Source organism: Lonchura striata, chromosome 8 (genome assembly GCF_046129695.1).
Source record: "Lonchura striata isolate bLonStr1 chromosome 8, bLonStr1.mat, whole genome shotgun sequence".
NCBI lineage: Eukaryota > Metazoa > Chordata > Aves > Passeriformes > Estrildidae > Lonchura > Lonchura striata.
In genome coordinates this window covers 30,682,937-30,708,227 of record NC_134610.1, presented here as the reverse complement: position 1 = coordinate 30,708,227, position 25,291 = coordinate 30,682,937, and the positions used below count along the sequence as shown (strand labels likewise).

Sequence of the window (25,291 nt, the reverse complement as noted above, 5' to 3'; positions counted from 1 at the left end):
CTATCCTATGAATGTTAAAGATGTTGCCTCATACTGCAGGGCTTGCTCTGAGCTACTATGTATGCATGTTGTCTGGGTGATTATCTTGTACAAAAGTAATTCTGATTATTCTATCAAAACACTTCTGTGCAATACACTAGAAAACGTGCAGATAAATCTTGAGATTGTTTTTAAAAACAACCTTGCATTTTCTTTAAAATATACAGGCCTATGTTTAGGCTTTTTTAATGACCAAAAAAAAAAGGGACATTTCTCTTCCTTCTCTTTTCTATGTCATTTAACAAAATTTTATTTAGGCACACAAAGTGTGTGATAGATCCATCAGCCTTCTGTAGGAAGGGTGTCAAATGTTTCACATCTTCTGGCATTAAGGGGTTTAAGACATAAGCAGATGTTTCAGGAACAGCAGCTGAAGCTGAAAAGGTTCCCTGGCATTTCAGCTCTGATAACTAAAAATACAGTTTCCTTTTCCATTCAGTGTAATCTTGTAAAGCAGAATACTGCAACATATAATCACTCCTATTTCACAGCGTTCTGTTTTGTCAAAATAATCAGTACTATGATGTAAATTAGCTTATCCCATTTATTTTTCCAATTAATCTTATTTATGAACTTAGTAAGTACAAAATAGAAATAACAAGAGTAGAGACAGCTCATTTGAAAGCTGAAAAACAGCAGAGTAATAGACTGAGTAACATTGAATACTAGTTTGACTCTAGAGGTTTTCTTTTGAAAGAGAACTGCAATGCACATCAAAAGAGTTAAAACAGCCACTGATTGTAAAGGCAAAACCTTTTATTTTCATGCCCATTGTTACATGGGCTAACACAAATATTATGGAGACAGTGCAGTGAGTTTGGAAACTCATTATTTTCAAACATAGAAAAAGATAATCAGTAACATGGATAAAAAGATAATGTCTACATATATTCAACAATTTTGCTTGATTTCAGTAATTTCAGATTACCTTCATGTGGTAAGAGTTCAATAAATCTGCAATTTTTTCTTTTGAAGGAGATTTCAGTGCTATCAGGTCTTTCTCCAAGGCAGGTAGCTGTTAAAAATAAGATTTAATTACAAGTAAGCAAATCAAAACATGCAACTTGAGTTATTACTATGGTAATAGTATGATATACATATATAAATACTCCCTCATCCTCCCCAGCTTTGACAGACCCTAAAGGAGTACAAAGCAAACAACACAAGGAGACAGAGTTCATGTGTCAGTGTTGAACTACCCCAATTCCATTATGTCTGCAGTGACCAGCAAAGAACTGCTTCCCAAGCAGCCCCCCAAAGCAGTGCTACAGCTGCAGCAGGTAAAGCCAGGCTGTGCCAGCCTGAGAGGAAAGAAAATTTTAATGGAGCGTTGCCTTCACTGCAAACTCTGCAGGTGTATTAATCTCTAGTTTCATACACTGTTGTTTAAATGGCAAATTTTTTTAAGCAACTTCATTCTGCTGAGTAGATCATGCCCTTCCAACAGTGGAATTGTAAAAACAGCACCATTTGCTCCTTCCTTCAAGCAAAGCTGTCACCAGCTGGCAAGTGTTAGAAGGACAGCTTGAGGGTGTCTCACCATCCCTGCTGGCAGGGCATGGCCAGCTCACATAAGTGCACCTCTGCAGACACCCGTGTTGGTAGCAGGGTATTGGGGTGCTCAAACCCCAAAGCTCTCAGTGTGGCTGTGGGCTGTGCCCTGGCCAGCACTGTTGGCACGTTACCTTCTCAGATTCTACAAAATGCGTAGCGATGCCAACTCTGAGCACGTCCCTTCCCTTCAGCCTGCATCCTGTCAGCGCGAGGTAATAGCCAAGCTTTCCTGAGAGCCTTGGCAAGAAATACCCTCCACCTACATCGGGGAAAAGGCCTGCAATAAACAACACAAAACAAAAGTGAAGGGAGGAGCTCTTGTACTAATCATCACTAGCAGCAATTTTTTCTTGTCTCGCTTTCATCTTCCTTACAGAGGCACAGCAACCTTGCCCAAATTTCTCCTTGACTTGACTTGACATTTCTGGCATCAAAACCCTTCCTAAAAGCAAACTCTTGAACACTTTCCAAACTTCATCCTTCCTACTGGCACATACTTTGCAAACATATACCAAAGAAGAATATTTATTCTACTTGCCAACAACTTCAGACAATTTTAGGTGCTTGAAAAATCAAGTGTGTTCTCAGAAAGGAAATAGAAGTGACTCAAAGAATTGTGAAATAATTTGTGCAAGCTCAAACTGGATGCTGCTTTTTCACTGAAATCTTTTATTATGATAAAAATATTAAACACTAATGCAGTGCCTCTTGCACAGCTTAGTTTGAACAAATTTGGGGGCTGAGAATTCAATAATAGTTCAACAATATGGCCAGGGTCTTCCTGAAAGTGGAGGCACAAGATGCTGACTTAGTACTTGGCCCTTTGCCAGGATTGTGACTAAGCTAATATTAAAAAATAATATTAATCTCTCCAGAGTTTAGTAACTCTCTTATATACTTTTTAAAATCTACAGATTAGGGTAAATTTTAAAATAATTTAAAGCTGTAACTAGAGTTTTAAATACTTTTAAAATTTGTACTGGAAAGTATCTACCTTCTGTTATACAAATTGCTCACCAAAAATAAATTTAAATATCTTTTTAAACATACTTAAACTTGAGAAAACTTTAGTTTAGCTATTGATTTCAGTATTGAGATTGATTCAGTATTTAGTCTTGGTTTCAGAAATCTGAATGCATAGAAGCAGGGTCCAGTTACTACCTTGAAATCACACCAATAGTGCATTCATGAAACTGAAAGTCTTTTAAAGAAATTAAAGGTGTTGTGGGTTTTTTTTTTCCACTTCAGAGAATGAATCATGAAAATAAATAGAATACAAATGAGCAAGAAGAAACTTGTAAGATAGTTGTCAAAGAAGAGGTAATAACTGGGAAAATTCATAAGGAGTTTAAATGGGGTTCTGATAGCAGATGGTAATTTTTCACTCACATGTAATTACTTTTGTTCACAAAAGTCAATGTATATGTTATAGAAAGACCATATTCCAAGTATTTTGAGACATTGAGAAATTAGTGCTCCCTGAATAGTCCCCCGCCTTGGATGGAATAAGGGGAGGTTTCTTCCAGAAGAAGAAACTGCTGTTTAGTGTTTCCCTCTTAATAATCTTCATATCTAACCCAACTCAGCTTTTCTCTGCTGGCTCCCTCTTGGTCTTTTTTTTGTTCTGCTGCTTCTAATACATCAAAAGGTTGGGTTTAGGAGTCACTTCCTATCAGTTACAGCTGTAGTATTCTATTCCCACTGATGTGTGTGCTGTCATTAATTGATTTATTCCTCATCTCCCAGGCTACTGAGACATACAACTCTTCTGAAATCCGGAATGCCTTGCCGATACCCTTTAAAAGCCCTGAGCTGTATTAACTCAAATTCACCACTTACCTTTTTTTTATCTGTACTCACATTCTCAAAGTCTATTCTACATTTTACCTTCTCAGCTTGAGCTATCACAACAGTGATTACAAGACTTCATGTTTCTATTCATCTGTCTCCCCTTGGATATCCTTCTACTGCAATAAAAAAACCAAACCCAACCTCATTTGAAAGTAAAACCTATCTTAAAAATGCCCTCCAAAGCAAAAAGGCAATTACATTATTTTCTCCATCCACCAGAACAACAACAGCAACATTTTTTTTTCTTTTTGCTGTAGTTAAAATAATACTAATGCTGGACTACTGCTCCCCCTACACTCCAGCACATTTCCAGAGGAAAAACATCTTTCTACTGGGATCCATAGTGTCCTTCCACTTGGCCATACATAGGAAATCAGTTCTACAAAAACTGTGAAGTTGATTAGCTTAAGTAGCTTTAGAGTCAAATAAACCTAAATTGAATGAAGGTTTCTGTAATTAAGGAATTTACAAACAGGATTAGTGAAGGTCTTCCTAATCCACTTTAAACTTACTTGGTTGCATAGTCTGCTATAGCTTCTACTGCATCCTTTTCAATGTTCCTGTCTTCCTTTTTCTCTTGTTTTTTCTCCTCTTGTCCATGTTCTACAGATTACTTTTCTTTCCATAGCACTTCCCATATGTTTCTCTTTGCTGCTGGGGTTGTCTTAATGCATTCCATACCTGATTTTTGGTTTTTAGTTAGCATTCAGCAATCATTTCCCGATTTCCCAGTGAAATAAGAGAAGAGCTGTGTTACTGCTGGGCTGCCCAGGCCATGAGCCTATGCGTGTATTGCTGACTTGCAGCCTGTGCCCTGACACAGCTGCTGTAATCCCAAAGGTGCAACTCTGCATATGCCAAGCAGAAGAAAGGCAGTGCTGCCACATTCTTACCTTGTCTGGCACAGGGGGTTGGGAATTTATTAGTATTGACTTCTAGAGAGCTAAAAACTTAGCAGAGATATGCAAGAGAGTATCCATTATTAGAGTAACAACACCTCAAAGCCCATACCTTATTCTTTCATCCTTTGCTCTCCCCACCAGTGGTTTTTCCACACCTTCCTACTTCTGTGCTGCTTTTCAATGCTTTATCTTATCTATATAGAACTCCTACAGTCTAGAACTGCATTTTCTTTCTATTTGCTAAATGGCATATTTATCTACATCCTTTTATTTATGGTGCTGTACAAATGCAGAATAATTGTGTGAAAACAGAGCAGCTGAATGAATGCTTTGTTTTCACTTCACAGCAAAGGTGTCATGCCTACTGAAATAAGTGAGCACATGAAAAAAAGAAATTAATACAGTATCTAGAGAACCAGACATTTTAAACACACCCCACAGAGATCAAAACAGCTAAGCCTTTAAATCCAAACAGATTTCAGTGGTTTTATTTCTAAGTGATCCTAAAAGGGGTTTAATTACTTTCTTTCCTAAGCAAGTTCTAAGCTTTTCCTTCATGTCTTCACAGTCTATTTTTGTTTAAATAACTCCTTGTCAACACAATAAATCTGTGTAAAGTACATAGTTCTTGTTAATATTAAACTACTCATATCTTCACCTTTGAAGAAAGTGAAAGTGCTTTTATTATTAGAGTCATTTCATACAGCAATGAACCTCTGTTTAGTTCAAAAAATACAAATTGTTTACTTCAAATGGTTTTCATATACAACAACTGATTATTAACTTCAAAGCTTAGAAAACTCATGTTGTATTAAAGCTTAAGTTTAGTTTACTAAGCTTTTCCTCAGCAATAAAACAATCCTTGGAGGGCTGAAGTAGTTTTTGGTTTTTTTCATCCCAACTTTACTTGTTCAGAAAAATTACATTACATTTATCAGCTAGCAGGAATTGTACTAATATTTCTCCCAGGAATTAAAATGGTAATGAGCTTGCTTGTATTTGGGTGGTTTATTATACTTTATTGTGCTTGACAGTCGCATCAGGAGAGTTCCCTTTAATATGACTCGTTTTTCTTGGGCCATACCTGTATCTTTATGTAGCTCTGGGATATATTTCTTTTTTGTACCTCTCAGAATTGACAAACTGTAGGATCAAACATTAGAAAACAAGGTACATGTTGCTGTTTGAAACAAAAAAAGGTGACACTGAAGACACTGTGATCTTGCCTAGGCACAATCTGTGCACAGTTGTAATGGGTCCACATTAATAATCTCTACAAGAAAAGCTGGAATTCCAAAATCTGTCTCAGTAACATTGCAGAGCAGCTTGTGGTACACCCAATTTGACTCATACCGAGTTCCCAATGTAAAGCTGGTGTACCTGCACTGGGAGCTTAAGACTTTATCTGTCCCCATCTGAAGCAAGACTCAGTTCTTTTAAAAAAGTTTTCTGCTGACAGCCTTTGTGTCAGTCTCCACAGTCAAGAGACTCAATGATCAACTCCCAGAATACAGATACGTTTCTGATAATTTAACAGAAAGTACTTTCCATATACAGGCATCTCCAGTTCCCTTTTAAATTTCTTTCCCTACCACCAAAGCATTCAGTCACAGACATTTCACACTGACTACACAGACAGTGAAACCCTAAACAAGTTAACATTTGATAATTTCTTAAAATACTTACCTATTGCTGTTTCTGGCATGGCAAAAACAGTCTTTTCTGTAGCAACTCGAAAATGGCCATGGACTGAGACACCAACTCCCTATACAGGAAAAGGACACAGTTATAAAATTACTGGTAAAAATAATCATAACCACAATTATTGTTATGATTAATCATAAAAATAACAAAAATAATAATTCTATGTAACATATCTCTTGCTTTGCTTTATAATTTAAATAATATTAGATTTACCATGTGCAGCCCAACAAAATATTAAAAGGCCTTCTATGGTTCAAACACCAATAAAGCATCGTATTATCTTCATCATTTGACTGAAATAGCTTTTTCTATGCTTTGAAGGATGGGTGAGTCATACAGAGAATAACTTCAAAAAATCATGATTGTTATCTCCACTGGACTACTAAGAGAGTTGACATCCTTTTGCTAATGTTACTCCATTTATAATTTTTGCACGTACTTCAAATCACCACCAAAAAAAAACCCCAATACTTTTGAAAAATACATAAATTTCACAAAGTTGTCATCCTAATACTTTCAAAAGAATTAATAATTAACTATTCTTCTAATGTGATAATTATCTACATTATAAACACAGAAGTATTTCAAGAAGAAAAAGCCTTCAGCATTATTGATTCAAATTCAAAATACATGGTTAGAATCTAATTTTTTAGCCTCGGCAGTTGTGTTCACGAAGTCAGTAATAGTATTCACATTTCTAAGTATCTAGCACAATTCTGTAGCAGCCTGTCATGATTACACCCTTCCCTCAAAAGCAGAAGAGTTTCTGCTGTTGTCTATGCCATATTTTCAGATTTAGGTAGTAAGCAGCAGCAAGGCCCAATTAAAAAAAATCACTTTGCCCAAAATGAATTTAATTTAGATAAGTCTTCAACAGGCAAACTGACAAATAAAACAAAAATATTTAATGTAATCCAAGAATACTTAGATTATAGGGCACAACCACAACATACATATTGAGGTTTCATTTCTCAAAGGTTACCTACATTCTACTTGGCAGTAGAATAAGTGTTTGATCCTATCTGGAGACAAGACCCTCTGCTCAATAATTCACAAATAGTTATTTCACACAAATATTCTCTCTTTCATCATTTCCACCATTTCAGTTTACTTCCCTTCCTCACTGTTAATTTCCCCCTTGCTCAGACCTCCCAGCCATCCATGTTTCATGTTAGAATTAAGATATCTTAAAAATCACTGGCCAAAAGAAGCCAGTGTCTGATGAGGATATAATAGATTTTAAATAACATTTTAATTGTTCAAATACTAGAAAAAGGGTATTTTACCAAACTAAGGCTATTAGTCTTCAGAAATATCTTCACAGTATTTCATACTTCTCATCAAAAACAGTGGGATTAATTGGGTGATACTTCCTTAGACAAGCAGTATCTATTTGACACATTTTTAAGGTAAGAGTAGAACTTCTTTTTCTTCTGCTTACTCTCCTACAATTCCACCCAAGAAGAAATTAATTTATTCCATTAGGGTGATACACAACTAAATCTGAAAATATTTTCAAGTTTCTTCTGTGTAATGACTATCTGCCACTCTCAGGTTTTAATATAGATGTATGAAGTTTTTAAGATTCCAGTTTAATTTCCTGAGAAATGCACCCATAGGGTGAGTGGTTATCAAACTCAATTTTATATTCAGGAGCTAAGCCAAATGTATTCACAGGAAGCACTGCTGTTCCAAGGAGGCAAACACGATTTGAGCAAACATCTGAAACTTATTTGCATGGGGCAAAACCTTATGTCTAGCCTCTTATCTGTCCTTTAGCCCTTTCCCTAGCAGGTAGGTCTCACCTGAGCAGCAGCAAGAGCCATGGGAGTGTGTTTAGCTGGCCTGAAAATGCACAGCTGTGTGTAAAGCTGAGTTCACTCCTAAAACAGCTCCAGAACGCTTAAATTAAATGGAAATGTGACTTCATCACTTCCAACTTCTTTAATGCCATAATAGCATATTTCCACTGCATTAAGAAAAGCCTGCTGTTATTTTTATGCATGTTCAGCAATAAGGATGACTTTTTTCTAAAGATAATGAAATAACAATCATGCCCACTTCGGTCTTTCTAATGCTTAAATTAGTATTTTCTAATCCCATATCTAAAAATACAAATACCATCTATCGCAAAGCATTTTTTCTGGCTTGTTTTCTTGAGAATCATAATTTTGTTTAAGAAATCAAATTTTCGGCTTGAGTATTAAGTCCCAAAGATTCGAGTGTGAATTCCATGAAGAGAGCTTCTCTTCCAAGCTTGTTCTTTTTTTAGAGTGATAAAAATAAATGTCGGGTTCTAATAATAGAAAGCTGAAGGATGTAATTTTCTTTTGAAAGAAGTAATTAAATCAGCTTTCACTTTCTCAAGTGCTTTAGCCATAATTGGATTTGTTTCTAGATAGCCTTCAAGTTTTGTACAGCCTTATTTCAGATGTCTATTTAAGAGACTAAAAATGTATTTTCTTTGTATTCATTATAAAGAAAGAGGTACAAATATGTTCTTACTTCTTTGAAGATCATTCCTAAATAATCCAGTATTGAGATAAAATTTTGAAAGAAAAATTATTTAATGGTACAAATCCCAGTAACTTCTTTACTGGTGTTCATATGCTTTTTTTGATTATTGGTAACTTCCCAAATGGTTGACATACCACTGCACATTTAACCTTCTAGAACTAACACAGAGGACAGATACTCACTAGATTAATATATTCTATGGAAAGAACAAACCAGTCAGAGTCTAAATTCATTCCTTTTTCATTTCTGGATTTTCTAATTTTATTTTGTTTTCATTTACCTGAACTCTTACACAGCTAGAGTCCCCCCTAGGAGGCCCTTCACACCATTAAAAATCTTTTGTGTTCACTTCACTAGGTACTTCTAGTATTTACACATAGAAGTCTTAACACTCTAATATCTTTATTAAAATACACTTTATTCTGCACTGTCAGAGTTCTACTTTTCATGATCTTATATACTAAAGCTGATGTTTTCCTTCAGATTTCTCCAAGGTAATACACTCCCATGGTCAATCAGGCTTTTACTGTTGGAAACTTCTTTTTCCACTGGCAGCTGAATTTTGTAAAGGGTACTTGAAGAATGAGAATAGAAGTTAAGGAGAATAAAACTAAGCAACCAATTTAAACTACTGGGCTGGTTTTGGGTGAGATAGAGTTAATTTTCTTCACAGGAGCTTCTTCATAGCAAGGGGCTGTGTTAGTCTCAGCATGCCTCAGGGAGGCACATCATTTTACAGGCAGTTCAGTCTGAATTCATCAACAAGCTTGAAAAAAATAATGTAGAGTATCTGAATTTTACTTCCCATACAACACTGCCCACTCAGCAGTGTACTTCAAAATTCATTATGTGACTGTCTATAGAAACTTTATAATTTATTACCTTTTTTTTTCTCATGATGGATACAGAACCTTATTACAAGTATTTTTCTAATGGAAAACAACATAACCAACAGGTGCAGAAATGAAATACAACTACTGTGACTCTTCTGTGTCCCAAAGGCTGTATTATCTTAAATTGTGAAAGACCCACATTTAGTAAATCAGAGAATTTAGAAATGTTATTCAGAAATTGAGGGCAACCACAACAGAGAACTATAGAGAGGGAAGTAAATAGTCCCTTCCTGGTCACATACAGAAAAGCAGACCTGTGTCACAGCAAAACCACACATCACACTTGGCTATTTACTACATAATCTAACTCGCACTGTAAAAGAATGCTGCCTAGGAATGCTTAGGCAACACAATAACAGAAACATAAATAGAAAAGGTCTTCAGAGATGTTGCTTGTGTCACCTTCACCAGGCTGGTAAATAATTTTTAGCTGTTTGAGCAAGCAATGTTATGATAATAACAATATTGACTGCAGTGAAAGTCCTTTTGTAACAGCTCCCATCAAGTGACTACACTTCCTACATTTTTAACTGCATGAGAATAGCTTCTGGTAGAGCTAGAACCCAAAAGAAATGTAGCAATCAATTGAGCATAAATGAGCATAACACAACAAAGGGCAAATATGTCTGCATACAAATGTGCAAAAATAGCCAAGGTGCAGCAGAAATGTTTTCAAAGGCAAAGCAAGTGAGTGGAATTGATTCAGGAAGCAGCAGGAGCTTATAGCTACAGTGGATCAAAAATCATGGATGTAAGAGCATTACCCCCTGCATCCAGACACAATGAATCTTAAACTGAATCAAAATTAATCTTTGTTTATCATTAATGTTATGGCCCACTCCAAAGAGTATAATCCATTTTCATCTGTAGATACGAACAGATAAGATGACATAGTGAGCCAGAGCAATGCTGTGTCACAGATCAATCTGGACACAGAATATCACCTTCTTTGGCTGCTGACATATAAATCGACTCTAACAAGTGTTTTAAAAATATCATTAAAAACAATGGGTATTGTGAATGTTTCAATAATTTAGTGTGGTATTTCAAAACATAGAATATTTATGTTATACAATTTAAATATAAAATATTTCTTTCCATATGCTGATTATGTATTAGAGAGTCTCAGTTCAAATTGCTACACACACATAGAAGCAAGCTGACTGGAGACAGATCATCTCTAGTAATACCTGATGGCTCAGACTTGTTCTTCTGTCCCCTAAGTATGTATACAAATTGATCCAACCACATGAGTCGTAATCATTTAGATCAGGTTCTTCTTAGAGAAACTTGGAGAAAAGGACACAAAGGCCATTCTATGCACCAATGCTGTTACAGTGAGCTACAGTGAGTGTACTCTATCAACTAGATTTAGATTGATATTTTAAAATCCCTAGTTTTCAGTCATCACAAATAATTTTTACTAGGGTAGCTATCATAATCTGCACAATTTTTATGGATACAAGACCTGTGCTGCAATAGAAAGGAAAGAGAAGATGTAAGAAGACCTGAATCTGAAAAGCCTATAGCTCTTAATTAGTAACAAGTGCAACTTTTTCTGGTTTTACATTTGAAAGTATTCTTTTTATCCCAGTTTTGTTTCTTTACACATAACTGGCCATCTGTATTCAGAAAAAAAGGATACCAAATGAGGCTTTTTTTTTGTTTCCAAAATTCTGGAAGAGACTCTCCCCTTGTCCCTCTGTATCACCTAAAAATGTACCAAATGCAAGAAATCTCTATGTCCAGCTCATCAAAACTTGATGTCTGCAGGGGAGGGTAGGCAAGTGGGAGGGAGCCTGTTCCAACTCCACCTTGCATCAGCGCATAGCTGAGCTTTTAGGTTTTATCTTAAAATTGAAGAAACACTTCTTGTTCTTAAAGATAGGTACATGCATCAGAGCTTTATTAAACAGTGGCACAGTTATTTGGGATAACAGGAGTGAATCCAGAGGATTTTTGTAATAATGTTCTATTTAGCTGAAAAAAGTGCTTGGAAAGTGTAAGACAGATTGAAAGTCTTACAACTCAAGGGAAAAATGAGCAATCAAATTTGTCAGAAATTGAGGAAAATGAGCAGAAATATGAAAGAAGGGAGAAGCAGGCAAAGATAATTCCCTTTAGAACATTTACTCCTTAATCTATAATAAAGGGGAGGGAAATAATGAGATAACTCTCAATATGAGGCTAGGTAGGTACACAAAGGCCTAGAATTAGAGAATCAGAGAGACTTTCAGCATGCAAGAGTCTGGCATTAAATGTAAAGAACAAATCTGCAGAGAAGCCAGCAAAATCTCAGTCATTGTAGAGTAAGGAGAGGGAGAGAAAAGGAGTTTTACTTACTGTACCAGTACTGAGCTATAATTTAAAATACTTGTATCCAAGACAGTGCTTTATGATTCCCTTTGGGGAATAACATCATGTGCAAATGATTGAGCATTCAGTGGTTCAGTCTGTTGATCTCAAGAGCTAATGACGTTCTAGTCTGATTAGCCACAAAATGAAGAGCATCATTTATCCCTGGGATCATACACCAGAGCCGAGCAGGCAGAGCAGCATGGCCAGATGGCAAAGAGACTGGAACAGCAGCAAGGAGTGAACCCTTTCTTAGGATTAACTCAGCATTGTTTTCTGCAACCCATGTTTCAGGAGGTAAGTGGTGCACAAGTCAATCTCAAAACTATTTGTACTTGCAAAATCTGTATTCTATTTCACAGTAAAAGCTGCCTTCAGCTTTGAAGCACTGGCAACAAAAGAGGCCACAAGCTTCTCTGTGGTACACAGGCAAGGGGGGAGGAGGACAGGCAGAGAGAGAACTGGAAAGCAGCTTATCTAGGTTTAGTATGACAATTACTTTTACTTCAGGGCAGATTTTAGAGTGTAAATTAAAACAAAACCAAAGATGTTCCAAAGCATCGCAGCTGACAAAAGAGGCATGACATACTTACAAAAAGGAAGTAAAAGAATAAGAATCAGAAGTCCCAAGAAGTACTGACATTTCTAGGTTCCAGTTTCCCAGCTTTAAAAAGGGCTACAAAGGGGTAATAATGTCCATTACAATAGCTAAGTACTATGTAAATTCATAGCATTTCATGAGCTTTCATATGCTGCAGTTAGTCAACCTGAGCCCCATATGTATACATGAATATATGTATATTGATAACTATTAAGTAGAATTTCCATGATGTGCAATAAAATTTGCACCCCAAATTAAACCACAAATTAATAGCTTTGTTCTGTGAGCAATATCGACTTGAAAATGCACATTCCTGTAATTAAAAGTTGCATCACACATGGGCAAAAAAGTGAGATTTTATAGATAAGTTTAATCCTAATGTTTCCTAGTTTTCAAATGCTAGTCTCAAATGCTGCTATCTACACCTCTGAGTAGAAGTTACATGCACACAACTTATATGACTGGATCTATGTTGGTAGTGAAAGGAACATTCCTGAAGAGTTACAGCTACACAATCTGGATAAAAATGGGACAGGATAAAGACAGTTATTGGTCAACTCAGCTCCTTTGTGTACTAAAATTCTATTGACTACAATGGATAACATACAAGCTTGCTTATGACATCACTACAAATTTACTTGAGAACAAATTTAATAAGAATTGTTGACCAAATCATGCTAAAGTGTAAATGTAGATGTTTGTAACTATTGGTAGAGGTGCCATCAGGTCCTGAGATCTGATTTACAAGAAAGGACAGATTGCTCTAACACTGTCAGCATCTGGAATGCTTTGCTAAAAATGAAATGGCACTAATGTGAAAAAGAACTAAAAGTAAGTATTAGGTACTGAGTTTACTCTTCTACTGCAACACTGATTTTGTATTCCAGAAGAGAAGATGCACAGGTAGATGCACAATAGAATTAGTATTTCCAAACCATGGAGTAGGTTCAGGAATTTGGCTGCACGGGTTTCTCTGGAACACCTGCATTACCCCTTGATTAAAATAACGTCAGTCATTAAGCAGCATTCTGAAAAAGCTTCATATTTTGAACTGCAATGTTTGTGATGTCTCCCCATCCACAGCATTGCTTCCTTTCACAAACAAGCCAGGGAAGCACAGCCTAGATGTAATCACTGGGAAATGGAGGACACCATCCTCTGAAACAATATTAAGAGTTAGCAGCAGTTTGCAATAAAACTGAGAAGGTACCCCAGCTGAGGTCATGCAGAGCCAATCATTAATGAAACTGCATTTGACACCTGCATTATCTACTTGGATGATGAAGTAACAAGGATTTCTATAATTCACAGTTTACTTTTGGCAAAGGCAAACACTTTGAAGGGCAAGATTCAAAACCATCTCGCTTTGGAGAAACTAACAAAATGAAAATAACTACACTTAGGAAGGCGTAATCAAATACAGAGATGGTAAGTATGCTTCCCATGGAATAAATGCCTAGATGCTTTTCAGGGGCTTACAGCAACCATGCAATTAGTACAAGTAAGGCAGTGCTGTTGTGAAAAGAACTACTCTTATCTGTATCACACTACAGCAGTCTGCATCAGCAGGCAGCCAAAGGCTGAGGGGAGAACACTCAGCCTAGATTCATTACACCTGGGCAGCCTCATTAGCCCAGGGCCTCATAAGGCACTCAGGTTTCCTGACATTCAGAGAAATGGAGTACTTTGTTTTCCTTTCTATTCTTTGAAGAAAAGGGTGGTTCTGCAAAACTGACTCTGACAAATGACTTCAGTTCAAGAAAGAAGATTTAAAATTGATAAAAGGTAAGCAGTAAAGAAATGTACTGTGATGGAAGTTTATGGTAGGCAAGGAGGAAAGAGGTGACAGTAATAGTTTTGGGAGTAAATAGAAGTGGTGGCAGTCTAGGACTGGATGCTTTCAAAACTGCTATTTACATGGATTATTTGTGACAGAATATCTCTGTAATATAGGAAGGATAATTATTCTGCTCTACTTGGTGCTGATGAATCCTCTAGCTAAAATATTGTCTGGTCTCTGGCAATAAACTGTAAAGTACACAAATGGGAGAGATTCCAGAGGATTGCAAGAAGACTAAAAGACTTAATCTATAAGAAAGGCTGAATAGCTATTGTTATCCCTATTAAAGAGAGAGGACTAGTAGCAAGGAGTGCAAGTATCTCAAAATGTCCACAGGGAACTGTGATTAAGACTGGAATATGTTGATTACACATACTGAAGACTTACATTAGACACCAGGGAAACCAAGCTTGAAAGAATAACTAAACACTCAGGTGGCATATCTAGAAAAACCAGCATTCCTGCTGTTGGAGAGTTCCTAGTTCATTAGGTGAAAATCAGCTAGGCAGTCATCTAGCTCTATTTAATCCTAATGCTCCTCCCAGCTCTACACATCTGTAGATGTGTAATTTATGTCACTGTATTACAGGAGAGAGTAACACTAAAACAGTTCTTAAGAAAATTCTACTGTCCAACAGTCACCCTAAAGAAACTCTAAGTAAATAACTTAGATGTAGACGCTCAGTGTAAGTAAAAGACCTTGCCTGAAGACCATACTGTCAGCTGTGGTGACAAAACTAAAGGAAAGCTACTCATGAACCCAAAGACCCAGTCACAGGTTGATATCTTCTCCCAGTCTGTATTCTTGAGGTCCTCCTCTAAGGAAAGATTAGAGGAGTCAGTCCTGTGTACTGCTATTGTTCTCACAAACTGGGCCCCACAATCTGAGGGAGTCAGAGATGGAAATTTGATCAGATTGCAAACTATATTCAAGAAAAACCTTCCCATTAATCTTCCTAAATGTGAAGATTGGAAAATGAGATGCATGGAATAACTCAAAGCACAGTGCTTTGCAAAGGATTCAAGACAGCAATTCTACCAAACTTTTTTCTGCATTCTGAAAATACTGTTTAAATATAAGTTAAAGTTAAAACCTACTTCCCCTACAGGAATATTTTTTTTCATCCTACAACTAAAAGCGTAAATTTTCAAAGCAAGGCTAAAACAAACTTAGCAAACATGTTGCCTAAGGGGCCAGACTGAAAGATTAAATCCTGTAGAAAATGTCCAAGGCCAAGAATTCCTATGTTTGAGCAACACTCTTTACTCATCAGTAAAAAAATAAGCATTAGACAATAGGCCTGAAAGAGCAACAAGTTGCTTTTCACAAAGCAGAACATTCAACTGTGAAATCAGCTGCCAGAGGCCTCTCTGAACACCAAGCCTACTTATTGTCAAAAAGTATGAGATTTACGGAGAGGTGAGTGTGATTACTGATGGCTATTTAGCACTGTGGTTCTGAAATAAAGCCTGGCTCAGGAAGGTTTTAAATCCTGCATGCTCTAGTATATGATACTACAAAAAAGGGCACTTAATTCATGCTGTTACAGATTCTTCTATAAACTAAAATTAGTGACCTCTCCTCCTAAAAATGTACTTCTCATTTTGCAAAGCTCCTTAAGATTTTTTACAGATTTTTTAACTGTATTAAGTTATTCCAATGACCTTGACCATTTTCACCAACTTCCGAAGTCTATGCCCAATTTTTCTTTTTTTATTTTCTGTCAAATATTCTCCTTGAATTCCAAGCCAAATCATTGAAAAGCCACCACTCAGTCTGTCTAGTGCTTTATTTGGCTCTGAAACAGGTCACAAAAACAATTTTATGAATCTTTTTGTCTGTTAGACAATCTGATGCAGTAACTAATTTTGTGCCAAAGTTCTATTTAAAACCATAGCTTTGGCCTGATCATATAAATCACCTATATTCATCTCCAAAGAACTTAAGACCCCGTGACTTTTCTAAAACTGAGAAGACCAAACTCAGGACATCTTTTGCAGACAGTATTATTTTTAAAAGCCTCAAACATATGAAGTTATTGTCAACTGCTCAGACACTTAATTTCAAGGAAAATAAATTTTACAGATAGAAACCAGGTAAATCTGAAGTAGTTTTTAGGAACCTGAGAGTGTGTGCCCAGTGTTTCTTTCAACAGTGCACATCCTTTAGCAGTAAATTGGTATTTATAATTCATTTCACTATTTTTCAGTAAGCTGCAGTCACCTTTGCTTCTAACAAATCTTTCTTACAAATTTGAACTTACTGCTCCAAATAAGGACAAAAAGATTGAAAGATACATTTATATTGAATATCAATTTTTTATGAACTACAGAACAGACAAGAAGGTGCTGAGAACAAGCTCCACAGCCCCATCTGTTGGCTAATGAAGCTCCCAAAACCATCCATCAGCCCCTAGCCAATAATGAAGTAGAACCAGTTTATTTTTTGGATAAAATTCCAGGTTTTACTATCTATGGCATCTGTGTACCAGTAGCAACTATCACTATCCAAGCACATAGTAACTGAGTTTCTAACACACTTCTGTGATTTTTTTCACTTAGTTCCCCTAAATTAGGCTGCATACTTTCTGAGTCAAAATCTAATCCCCTACCACAAGTAAATATGCTACTTCTAGGATATGTTAAGTTGTCATCCAAACTCTAATGGCAGTTAAACTGTATCACAGTACCACTGAAATTTGGGTATCCTGCACTAAAATTTGATTATCCAAAATAAAGTTTCAGGCTAATTGCTATATTTAAAAAGCTCTTTAGAGGAAAGAGAATTCACAAAGAATATTAGTAATGCAGGATCATCTGACTCAATTATGGTCTTTTCATTCCAAAAATGCACTTTCCTTTCAAAGGACTAAACTCTATTCCTGCTCAGGCCACAGCCATAACAAGCCATCTGCAGGACCTTTAAAAAGATATTGGCTGCTGGGCAGTTTTGCTCATTCATAGCTTTCCATCCTATTATTCAAAAGTCCATAAAATAAATGGACTCCATACCTCTTATCTACGAACCTTCAGGACTCCTATGATCAATAAAGCAGTTTTTCTGCAAGAAGAGCTACAGAACCAGTCCCCTTTATGCTGGAAACAATGTATGTATGCTAGGCTGGGGGGAACGGCTGTGAAGCTGAGATTTTGGGGCTTGCTAGCAAAGAAGCAAACTGCAAGAGAGCTACTCTGTTTAAATCAAAAGCTGAGATGACCAAAACAGATAAATGAAATGCGTAAGGACAGATGAAAAGGAAAGAGTCATGAGAGGTCATGAATCACATCTAGCTTTGACAAGCTTTATTTAAATAGATTCTACACCCATATCACAGGGACATGCTAGAAAACAAGGCAAATCTAAGCAGTGGTGCAGCAGACAGGCTTCATAGTTAAACTCAGTGCTCAAAATAACTGAAGTTTATTTTAATCCACTCTCTAATATGGTGCCAATATAACCTACAGATGTGAAACTCACCAAAACAGAATTTTAGCATGTAAAAAAAGCACAGCATTGCCCTGTTAACTATCTACTTATGGTATTTACAGACAGCAATTGATTAAAAACTTATTAAAACTGAGTGTAACTATGTTGCTTTAGAAATAATGTGCAGCCCTGTGTGAGTTATGTGTGGAATCAGTATCCCAAAAATGATGTTTTAAAAGTACTACAGAGGTGAGAAAGTACATGCATTTCCAGATTATTTCTTGGAAAAATAGAGAACTCATAAATGTCTATTAAGGTATAGCTTAGAATTTTCCCAATTTTTCAAAGAGTAGCTCTTTAAATGTATTTTTATATAATTCTATTTTAATACACTTAGAATGGAGAACTGTTCTCAGATTTTGTAAAATATATAAACTCCCCCTCGGTATTCTGAGAAACTTTGTGAGGGCTATTTCCCAGCAGTGAGTGGATTCTGCTCCTTTCCTAGAGCAAGTACTTGTATTAGCTAGGAAGGAACAGCAGAGGCCCTACAAGGGCAGCAGTGCACCCAGACAAGCGAGAGACAAAGGTTCAGATGGTGATGTTTGCTCTTCAATCGACAGGTTGGAAATGCCTTGTGTGCACTTCATTCAACACACAGACACTACGTGAGATGACTTTAAAGCAATCTATCAGGGATCACACCCAGGTCCTTAACTTACCCCTCCCATTGTGATGCCATCAATAAGTGCCACATATGGCTTCTTGCAGGTGCCTGTAAAAAACGTCAAGGAAAACAGTCACCCACCTTTTCCAAGAGTGGACCTGTGACTTGCTGCCACATGACAGGTTTCCCTACATCTTACTTCAGCAAGAGCAGCAGAAAGTAAATAGGAATTTAAGCAGTAATCATATTATCATCTTATAATGAAGGTACCGTATGTAATTCTTAAGTAATGATTTACTGGACCGTGAGTGCTGTAAGAGAACATTATACAACTAGCAAACATTGGACTGTTTGTTATGTGAGTACCTGACAGTTTAGCCAATATAAATAGCTTTGCCTGATGTTGGGACACAGCAGATGCCCTTTCACCCCCTCTTATAATCTGGATTAAGAGCACAGGGTGTGTTCCAGCCCTTCAATGCTTTATTACAAAGCCAGAAGTATGGGCAGGTTCCAGGCACAATGCGAGTATAAATTCTGCAATGCAGGCATGTTCTGTCATGTCAGCTCTTGCATACAACGCTGAACGTGGTGCAGGCAGGTTCAGATGACAATGTCCTGAATTACCAACGTCATCTGTTGGGGCCTTTAGAAGGCATAAAACTAAACCCTAATGGTTTCAATTACCATTCATGGAAAGACTCAGAACTTTACTGTGAATGAAACAGCTGCCTTGTATTCAGTGTTTTCGGGTCAGCCTTATAGTCCAAAAAGATTGCTCATACAGGTATCTTCTGCAACCCTGTTGAGAGTTTTTCTGTAACAACTATATAGAGCCTTGTTTTTAAAATAATTATTTTAAAATGCAGTTCAATCCTTCAAATTAGTAGTTAGAAAATGTCAAGAGAACTGTATTTTGAACTTTGTTCTTACATGAACTTACAAGCTAATGCATAGGCTGTAGGTGCTACCCCCTGAACCAAATTTCTATGGCAGCAATCCTTTCCCATTGCAGTGCTGTGATAGCAGCTCCCCACTGTATTTTTAAGTTGTAAAATGTATGACATAAATAAATATTTTTAGCAGAAATCTCAGTCTTAAAGGAATATGGTCATACTAAAGCTAGAAAAAAATCTGGGTTTTGTAATTACATGCATTAGAGAGATTGAACACCTAATAATTCTTTAAAAATTAAAAAAAGAAAACAGACTTTTAATTTATGTACCCTTGCAACAGAATTGTCATCAAGTTCAACTGGAAAAGTAATATTATTTTTTCCCAACTATTAAAAACCTTGAAGTATTTTTTTGCCTTGTATTGGTGAAGAAAAGAAAGGTACATGACAAGCGTGCTCAGTCCTGAAACTGTGTGAAACAAAGTAAAAAGAGCTTTTCAGGAATTACTCTAATAGCTGTGCTCTTCTGTCAAGGCAGGCAACACCACCTCTCCTCCTGTAGTGACTAACAGAGGACACCATATTTTAAAACTCAGTTCAATTAAAATATATTTGGAGTAGTTTCTTCTCACCAAAACCTTCAACTCTTGACTTTTACCCTAAATAATTAATATCCTTTTTTAATATGCTTTACTCTGGTAAACTTCACCCAATATCTTTGCAATAAACTAAGGCAGCTCACTCCTGAGGTAAACAGCCTTAGTCTTTCATGCAGTGTATTTAAATGGAAAGCCTTCATATAATTGAATCTTTTGCTTTCTGACTGAATATTAATGATTTTCCACACATCTATTTTTACCTCAGTTCTTCTTTGAAGCAGATCAATGATACTTAGAGCTGAACTGCAGTGTCTGCAGCTAAAACTAATTCTTCCACAGAGGAAATGGAACTAACCAGAACAATGGGATGGGATAAAATAGCTGTCACAATAACTTAAACAAAAGAAACATATTCTACATGCAAGGTATAAAAATGGGATATGTTATATTACTGGTATTGAACTTGGTAAAAAAAAAAAAATGACTACTTCTCTGATGTTACCACAGTCTTTAATAGATTATCAAAGAGATAAATTTGCATTTGAAGCCAGTGTAATGAAAAGTATACTGTTTCAGAAATTGCTAATAACATACCAATGGCATTGTTCAGCCTATATTCTCCTCTGAAGAAATCTTGTAACAGTTTATCTCCAACTTTCCCCGCTTCTGTGATGGCTTAAGAGAAATAAAAATTCTGAAGATAATTGTAAGCTTAATAGAAAACACAAGTAAAAGAAAATAATGCCTCATAAGTTGGGTCTTTTCCTACAGCAAATAGAGACATAATTAATCCTGCTTTATTATATTTGAGAAAATTTGCTCAAATTTAAATATGAACGTAAGTCTTAAATTTGATTTAATGGTATTTTGCTGGAGACTGTCAAATACTTGTGAGAGTATGGTCCATTTTCTAACCCCTCCTAATGTCTAGTATTCATTTGTGATATTTTTCATAGCAACATTTAGAACTGTCACTTAAAACTGACTATATTAAAGACTTTAAATACTAAAAGTAAATTAGAGCATAACATAAAAACATAAAAATATATTGTTATACATTGTTATAACAATAACCTGTGCTGCTTGTTTACCTACAGTTTACAACAACTGCTAATTTTGACACTTTGGAGATTTCCTGCAGTTCACAGCTAAAAAAAATAATCACAGATACATTGATTACCCTTGTCAAATCTGTATCTAGCTATCTAAAACATTAGACACAAATTATCTAATACTATCAGAGCAACCTGTTAGGGCCCTTCAAATTTCTTAGAAAGAAGCTGTCAGTAATGAAAATCTTGGAAGAATAATGTAGAGACCAGAACCCTCTCCTGCCAGAATGATTGGCTGATATTATCAGTTATTCATAAAAATGTAATTTTTACTCTTATATACACTGTCCTGACAGTTGTCTCCTGACAAATACCTTAAATAGCATCTACACATCAAGGTGTCATAGGAGTCAGCACAACTGATCTCTTACTCTTGTGTAGCAAGAATTTTTTACAAAGATTTTGTAAACAAAGGAAATCAACACAAAATAGTGATTTGGAAAGACATCAAATGTTTAAGTGAGGATAGTCCTTACCTCGGATGTCACCTCCAGCACAAAAAGCTTTTCCTCCAGTTCCCTTTATAATTATTAGAAAAGTTTCAGGATCTTGCTCCCACGTCTAAGAAGAAGTAAATATTTCCACATAAGACTAAAATCTGTGTAAATGCTTGTTCTTTTTATTGTCTGTAACTCTTATTCCACTTTTTCAAAAAGCAAGTCGAACCATACTTTAAAACATATTGCCTTAAACTGAAGTTTAAGATCTAAATGTCTTCCTGCCACTTCTGCATCCTATTCACCATGAGAGCAGAGACCAGCAGAGCTGCCTTTCCTGGGTCAGAAAAACACCTGTGCACAGCTCTCATCCTCTGAAGAAAGGCAGCACCCCACAAAACAGGGCCTGATAGAAATCAAAAACTATGATACCATTTCAGGCTGTGCTTCAAAAATGTCTAATAAACACCAAAAGGCATCAGACAATTACCCAACAAATATTGGTATCCAATGAATTTGACTTTGTGCATATGATAAATAGTATCATTAACTTAAAAGAGATTATTCTCGTGCTTAAAATCTCATGGTTCTTCACTAACTTGTAGAAACAGTGCCTCTAAATGCATGAGTTCTTATTTAAGGAATGACACTGACAGCCCCCTGCTTCCTAGTGGCTGGTATCATATTTTCAGCCATGCAGCCTCCCCACAAAACATGCACTCCATCAAGAGTCAACACCACTCTATGGGCTGAAATTTGTGCCAGCTGACCAGGTGGGTGCTGCCAAAAGGAACACACAAATGCTGAGCAGTGCTTGCTCTTAATTCAGTGCTGGTATTAACATGGATGTGGATTTACCTATGGAGATGCTAAATTTAACTCTGTCTGACAGCTTGTTTCTTTGATGTGTCTCCTCTTTCTAACTTGCTTGAAACTGCCTGTTTTTTCCCATGCTATAAATCTGATCTCACTTTACTCACACAAACTTTCATCCTTTAAATCAGTACTCTAAGAAGTGTCTAAGTGCATTTTAAAATTGGTTTCAAATAACATATGTATATTGGATGGGTAGAAGTGGAGATACTAACCTTTATTTGAGGGTAAATTTGTTGGATCATAGACAGATTTAGTGCATTGAGAGCCTTGGGTCTATTCAAAGTTATTATTCCTGCAGCTCCTTTCTTTTCCAACAACACTTCTGCTGCAGAATCTGTCTGCTTAGACATTTTCTGTGCATGCAAAAACAAGTAAATAAAGCAAATGCCATCAGTTAGGTAACTTGAGTAACATATTTACAAAAGTGTTTAGGAAATATATTCTCTACACGCTATCTAGGATCACAAAACACACATTCTGAATTGCTTTTCCCACTGTACTTCTATTTGCAATTCCTAAACAGTTCTTTGGAAACTACTTCGAGTCCTTCAGAGTAATAAACCTCAGACCAAGTTTTTGGACCACGCATTGTTTTACAACAACATTTTGAGTCCAGTTAATTAAAATTTACAAAAGAAACAAACAAAAATCAAACAAAAAATTCCTCACCCTACTGATAAAACACAAATCCATGGTTCCTTAAAACTGACATTCTGAAAATACTTGCAACAATTGGAACAATGACAGTTCCATATATCCTTACTAGTAGTTTGACACTGCAAACCCAAATGTACACCCTGCTTTGCCCTTAAGTAACTTTTAACAGTAGAAAACAAATCCCCTGAACTATTTTCACACTCACAGTGAGATGATATTTAAGGAATTTACAGAAGCTAAAACAGAAACTATCTATAAAATAAAGAAATATCTAAAAAGTAAAGCCAAAACAATCAAGCTTTAATTTACACTATAATAGACACCTGTAACAAAGTGCTCAAAAGATGTGGGCAATACTATGCCTGGGCAATAAATGAGTGTTCAGAACCTCTGTGTGCAGACACATTAGAAGTTGCATGTGCTGTGTGCCTCAGGGGAGTGAGAGAGTCCTGAAAGCTTCCAAACCAGTCAAACATGAGGCTGTCCTTACCAAATGCTGTAATATTACTTGCAGTCTGTTCAGTGCCCTCAGCCTGAAAAAGAAGCATTACAAAAACAGCTAAAACCATAAACCAGCCACAGGACTTCCCAAATATCTGACTGCTGGGTTAAGCACAGCAGTGGCAGACAAATTTGGGAAGGAAACTGTTTTACATTCTCCTTATAAGAATCAATTAAATTACGGCAAAATTTTGCTGTTGAAACAGTTCAGAGTTTTTTTGCTTACTAGTAAATAAATAGCCGATACCAGTATCAGCTACTAATGTTTTCAAGTTAGGAGAAAATGCCAGGACAGAGGGGTTGGGGATATGATTGACACTCTGTGTCTTTTAAAGATTTACGGCCTTTTTGTGGGCACGTTTAAATGTTGACATTAAAAAAAAAAAAAAAAAATGTTTTGTCAAAACTTTTACCTATTTCCAAAAGCTTCAGTGACACAAAGCTGCCTTCGTGTGTACACATTTCATGTACATTGTGAAAGAGCTCGCAGAGTGCTCATACTTTTGTGGGTGACAGGAGGGACCCAAACTTCGTGAACACGCCACTCATTTGGAGCAGCGAGGCTGTAATTTATTCATGGCCACTGAGAAAGGCTGTGCTGGCCACACATCAGAGCTGCACTGAGAAATTCACCTTCCAGTTACCTCAGCGCACAGACCCAGCCCACTCCAAGTTCTATGTTAGCGCCGCGTACATTACGCTGTTGTTTAACGGCACGCTTGTTTTTGGAGGTGAAAGCTAGCGAAGGCCTGGCTGCTCTAGGCCCGAGCTGCACCTCGCAGCAGCGGCGGGGCTGCGCTCCCGGCCGGCCCCGCCGCCGCGCCCCTCGCTCCCCGCCGCCGCTCCAGCCCCTCAGGGCGGCCCCCGTTACCTGGGCAGCGCGCGCAGCGCCGGGCCCGCCATGGCGGCCGCTCCCTCACCGGCCCCGCGCGGCCCCGCGCATGCGCGGCGCTCCGAGCGGCCGCGGCGGCTCCGCCAGCGGGAGCGGCTCGTGAGGGCTCGTCCCCGCCAAGCCTTTGGCAGTAACCAAGGCAGATTCCTTACCCTGCGCAGGGAAAGTGCTGCTCCCCGTCCTGGATAAGGCCGGGTGGTGTGAGGGGATCTGGTGACGCGGCTGCTTTGCCGGTGAAGCGAGGGATGCCGCGTGTAGCAGTAACATCAGCCGCTGGCTGCTAAAGGCGGGGAAAGCTCGCATTGCCAAACTGCCCTCAGAGCTGAACTTCGTGCGCCGGAGCTGCGTCCCGCCTGTTTATTGGACTGATTTCTTAATTTCTGGTTTCTTAATTTCTGACCTCCCGGCTTCTCTTCACCTTTGCACCTGAAACACCAGACGCATCTGTAGTGCCCTCGCAGCTACGGACACACGGTCAGGGGTGAGGTGAGGTTAAGGAGCCGCTCTAGTCTAACATCCCTGCAAGAACTGCTTATCCATGAAGGTAAACACGTGGAGAACGTGTATGTACAGTTACATTAGGAATAAGCACGGTTACTGACCCGGCAGTAGCTACAGACAGCGCTGTGCTGAAATACAGCCTGTGCGTTCAGCATAAATAGACTCAGAAGTTGCAGCTGTGAAAACTGCCTTTTGAAAGAAAATAAAATATTAAAGCACTTGAGAATATTTCACCCTAGGAGTCAATAATACAAAATTCACTTTGATTTCAAGATCTAAGACCACTCCATGACTGTTTTGTAGGCTGACACATAGCAACATGAGCCATGGAAAAGATGTGATGAACCATGGAGTAAATGACAATACAGTGCATTAGTTTGAACTGTAGCTTCATCATATCTTGGTGTAACAAGTTCTTAGCATCAGCTGCCTTGACTCACATTTGACTTTAAAAGAAAAAAAAAAAAAAAA

At 37.3% G+C, this 25,291-nt stretch overlaps 1 protein-coding gene across 1 annotated transcript in view; it reads right to left on the bottom strand.

Annotated features, from left to right (window-relative positions):
* The window catches only part of HIBCH (3-hydroxyisobutyryl-CoA hydrolase), a 38,435-nt gene extending 14,066 nt beyond the window's left edge, over nucleotides 1-24,369 (bottom strand). The window contains exons 1-9 of the mRNA XM_021531413.2: nucleotides 24,299-24,369; nucleotides 23,417-23,459; nucleotides 22,482-22,622; nucleotides 21,433-21,517; nucleotides 20,439-20,519; nucleotides 18,406-18,458; nucleotides 6,033-6,111; nucleotides 1,725-1,870; nucleotides 968-1,054 (exon numbers count right to left, since the gene is read on the bottom strand). Of these exons, the coding sequence (XP_021387088.2) occupies nucleotides 968-1,054; nucleotides 1,725-1,870; nucleotides 6,033-6,111; nucleotides 18,406-18,458; nucleotides 20,439-20,519; nucleotides 21,433-21,517; nucleotides 22,482-22,622; nucleotides 23,417-23,459; nucleotides 24,299-24,330 (747 nt within the window). The 5' untranslated portion in view covers nucleotides 24,331-24,369. The remainder of the gene's footprint in view (nucleotides 1-967; nucleotides 1,055-1,724; nucleotides 1,871-6,032; nucleotides 6,112-18,405; nucleotides 18,459-20,438; nucleotides 20,520-21,432; nucleotides 21,518-22,481; nucleotides 22,623-23,416; nucleotides 23,460-24,298) is intronic.
* Nucleotides 24,370-25,291: the final 922 nt, after the last annotated feature.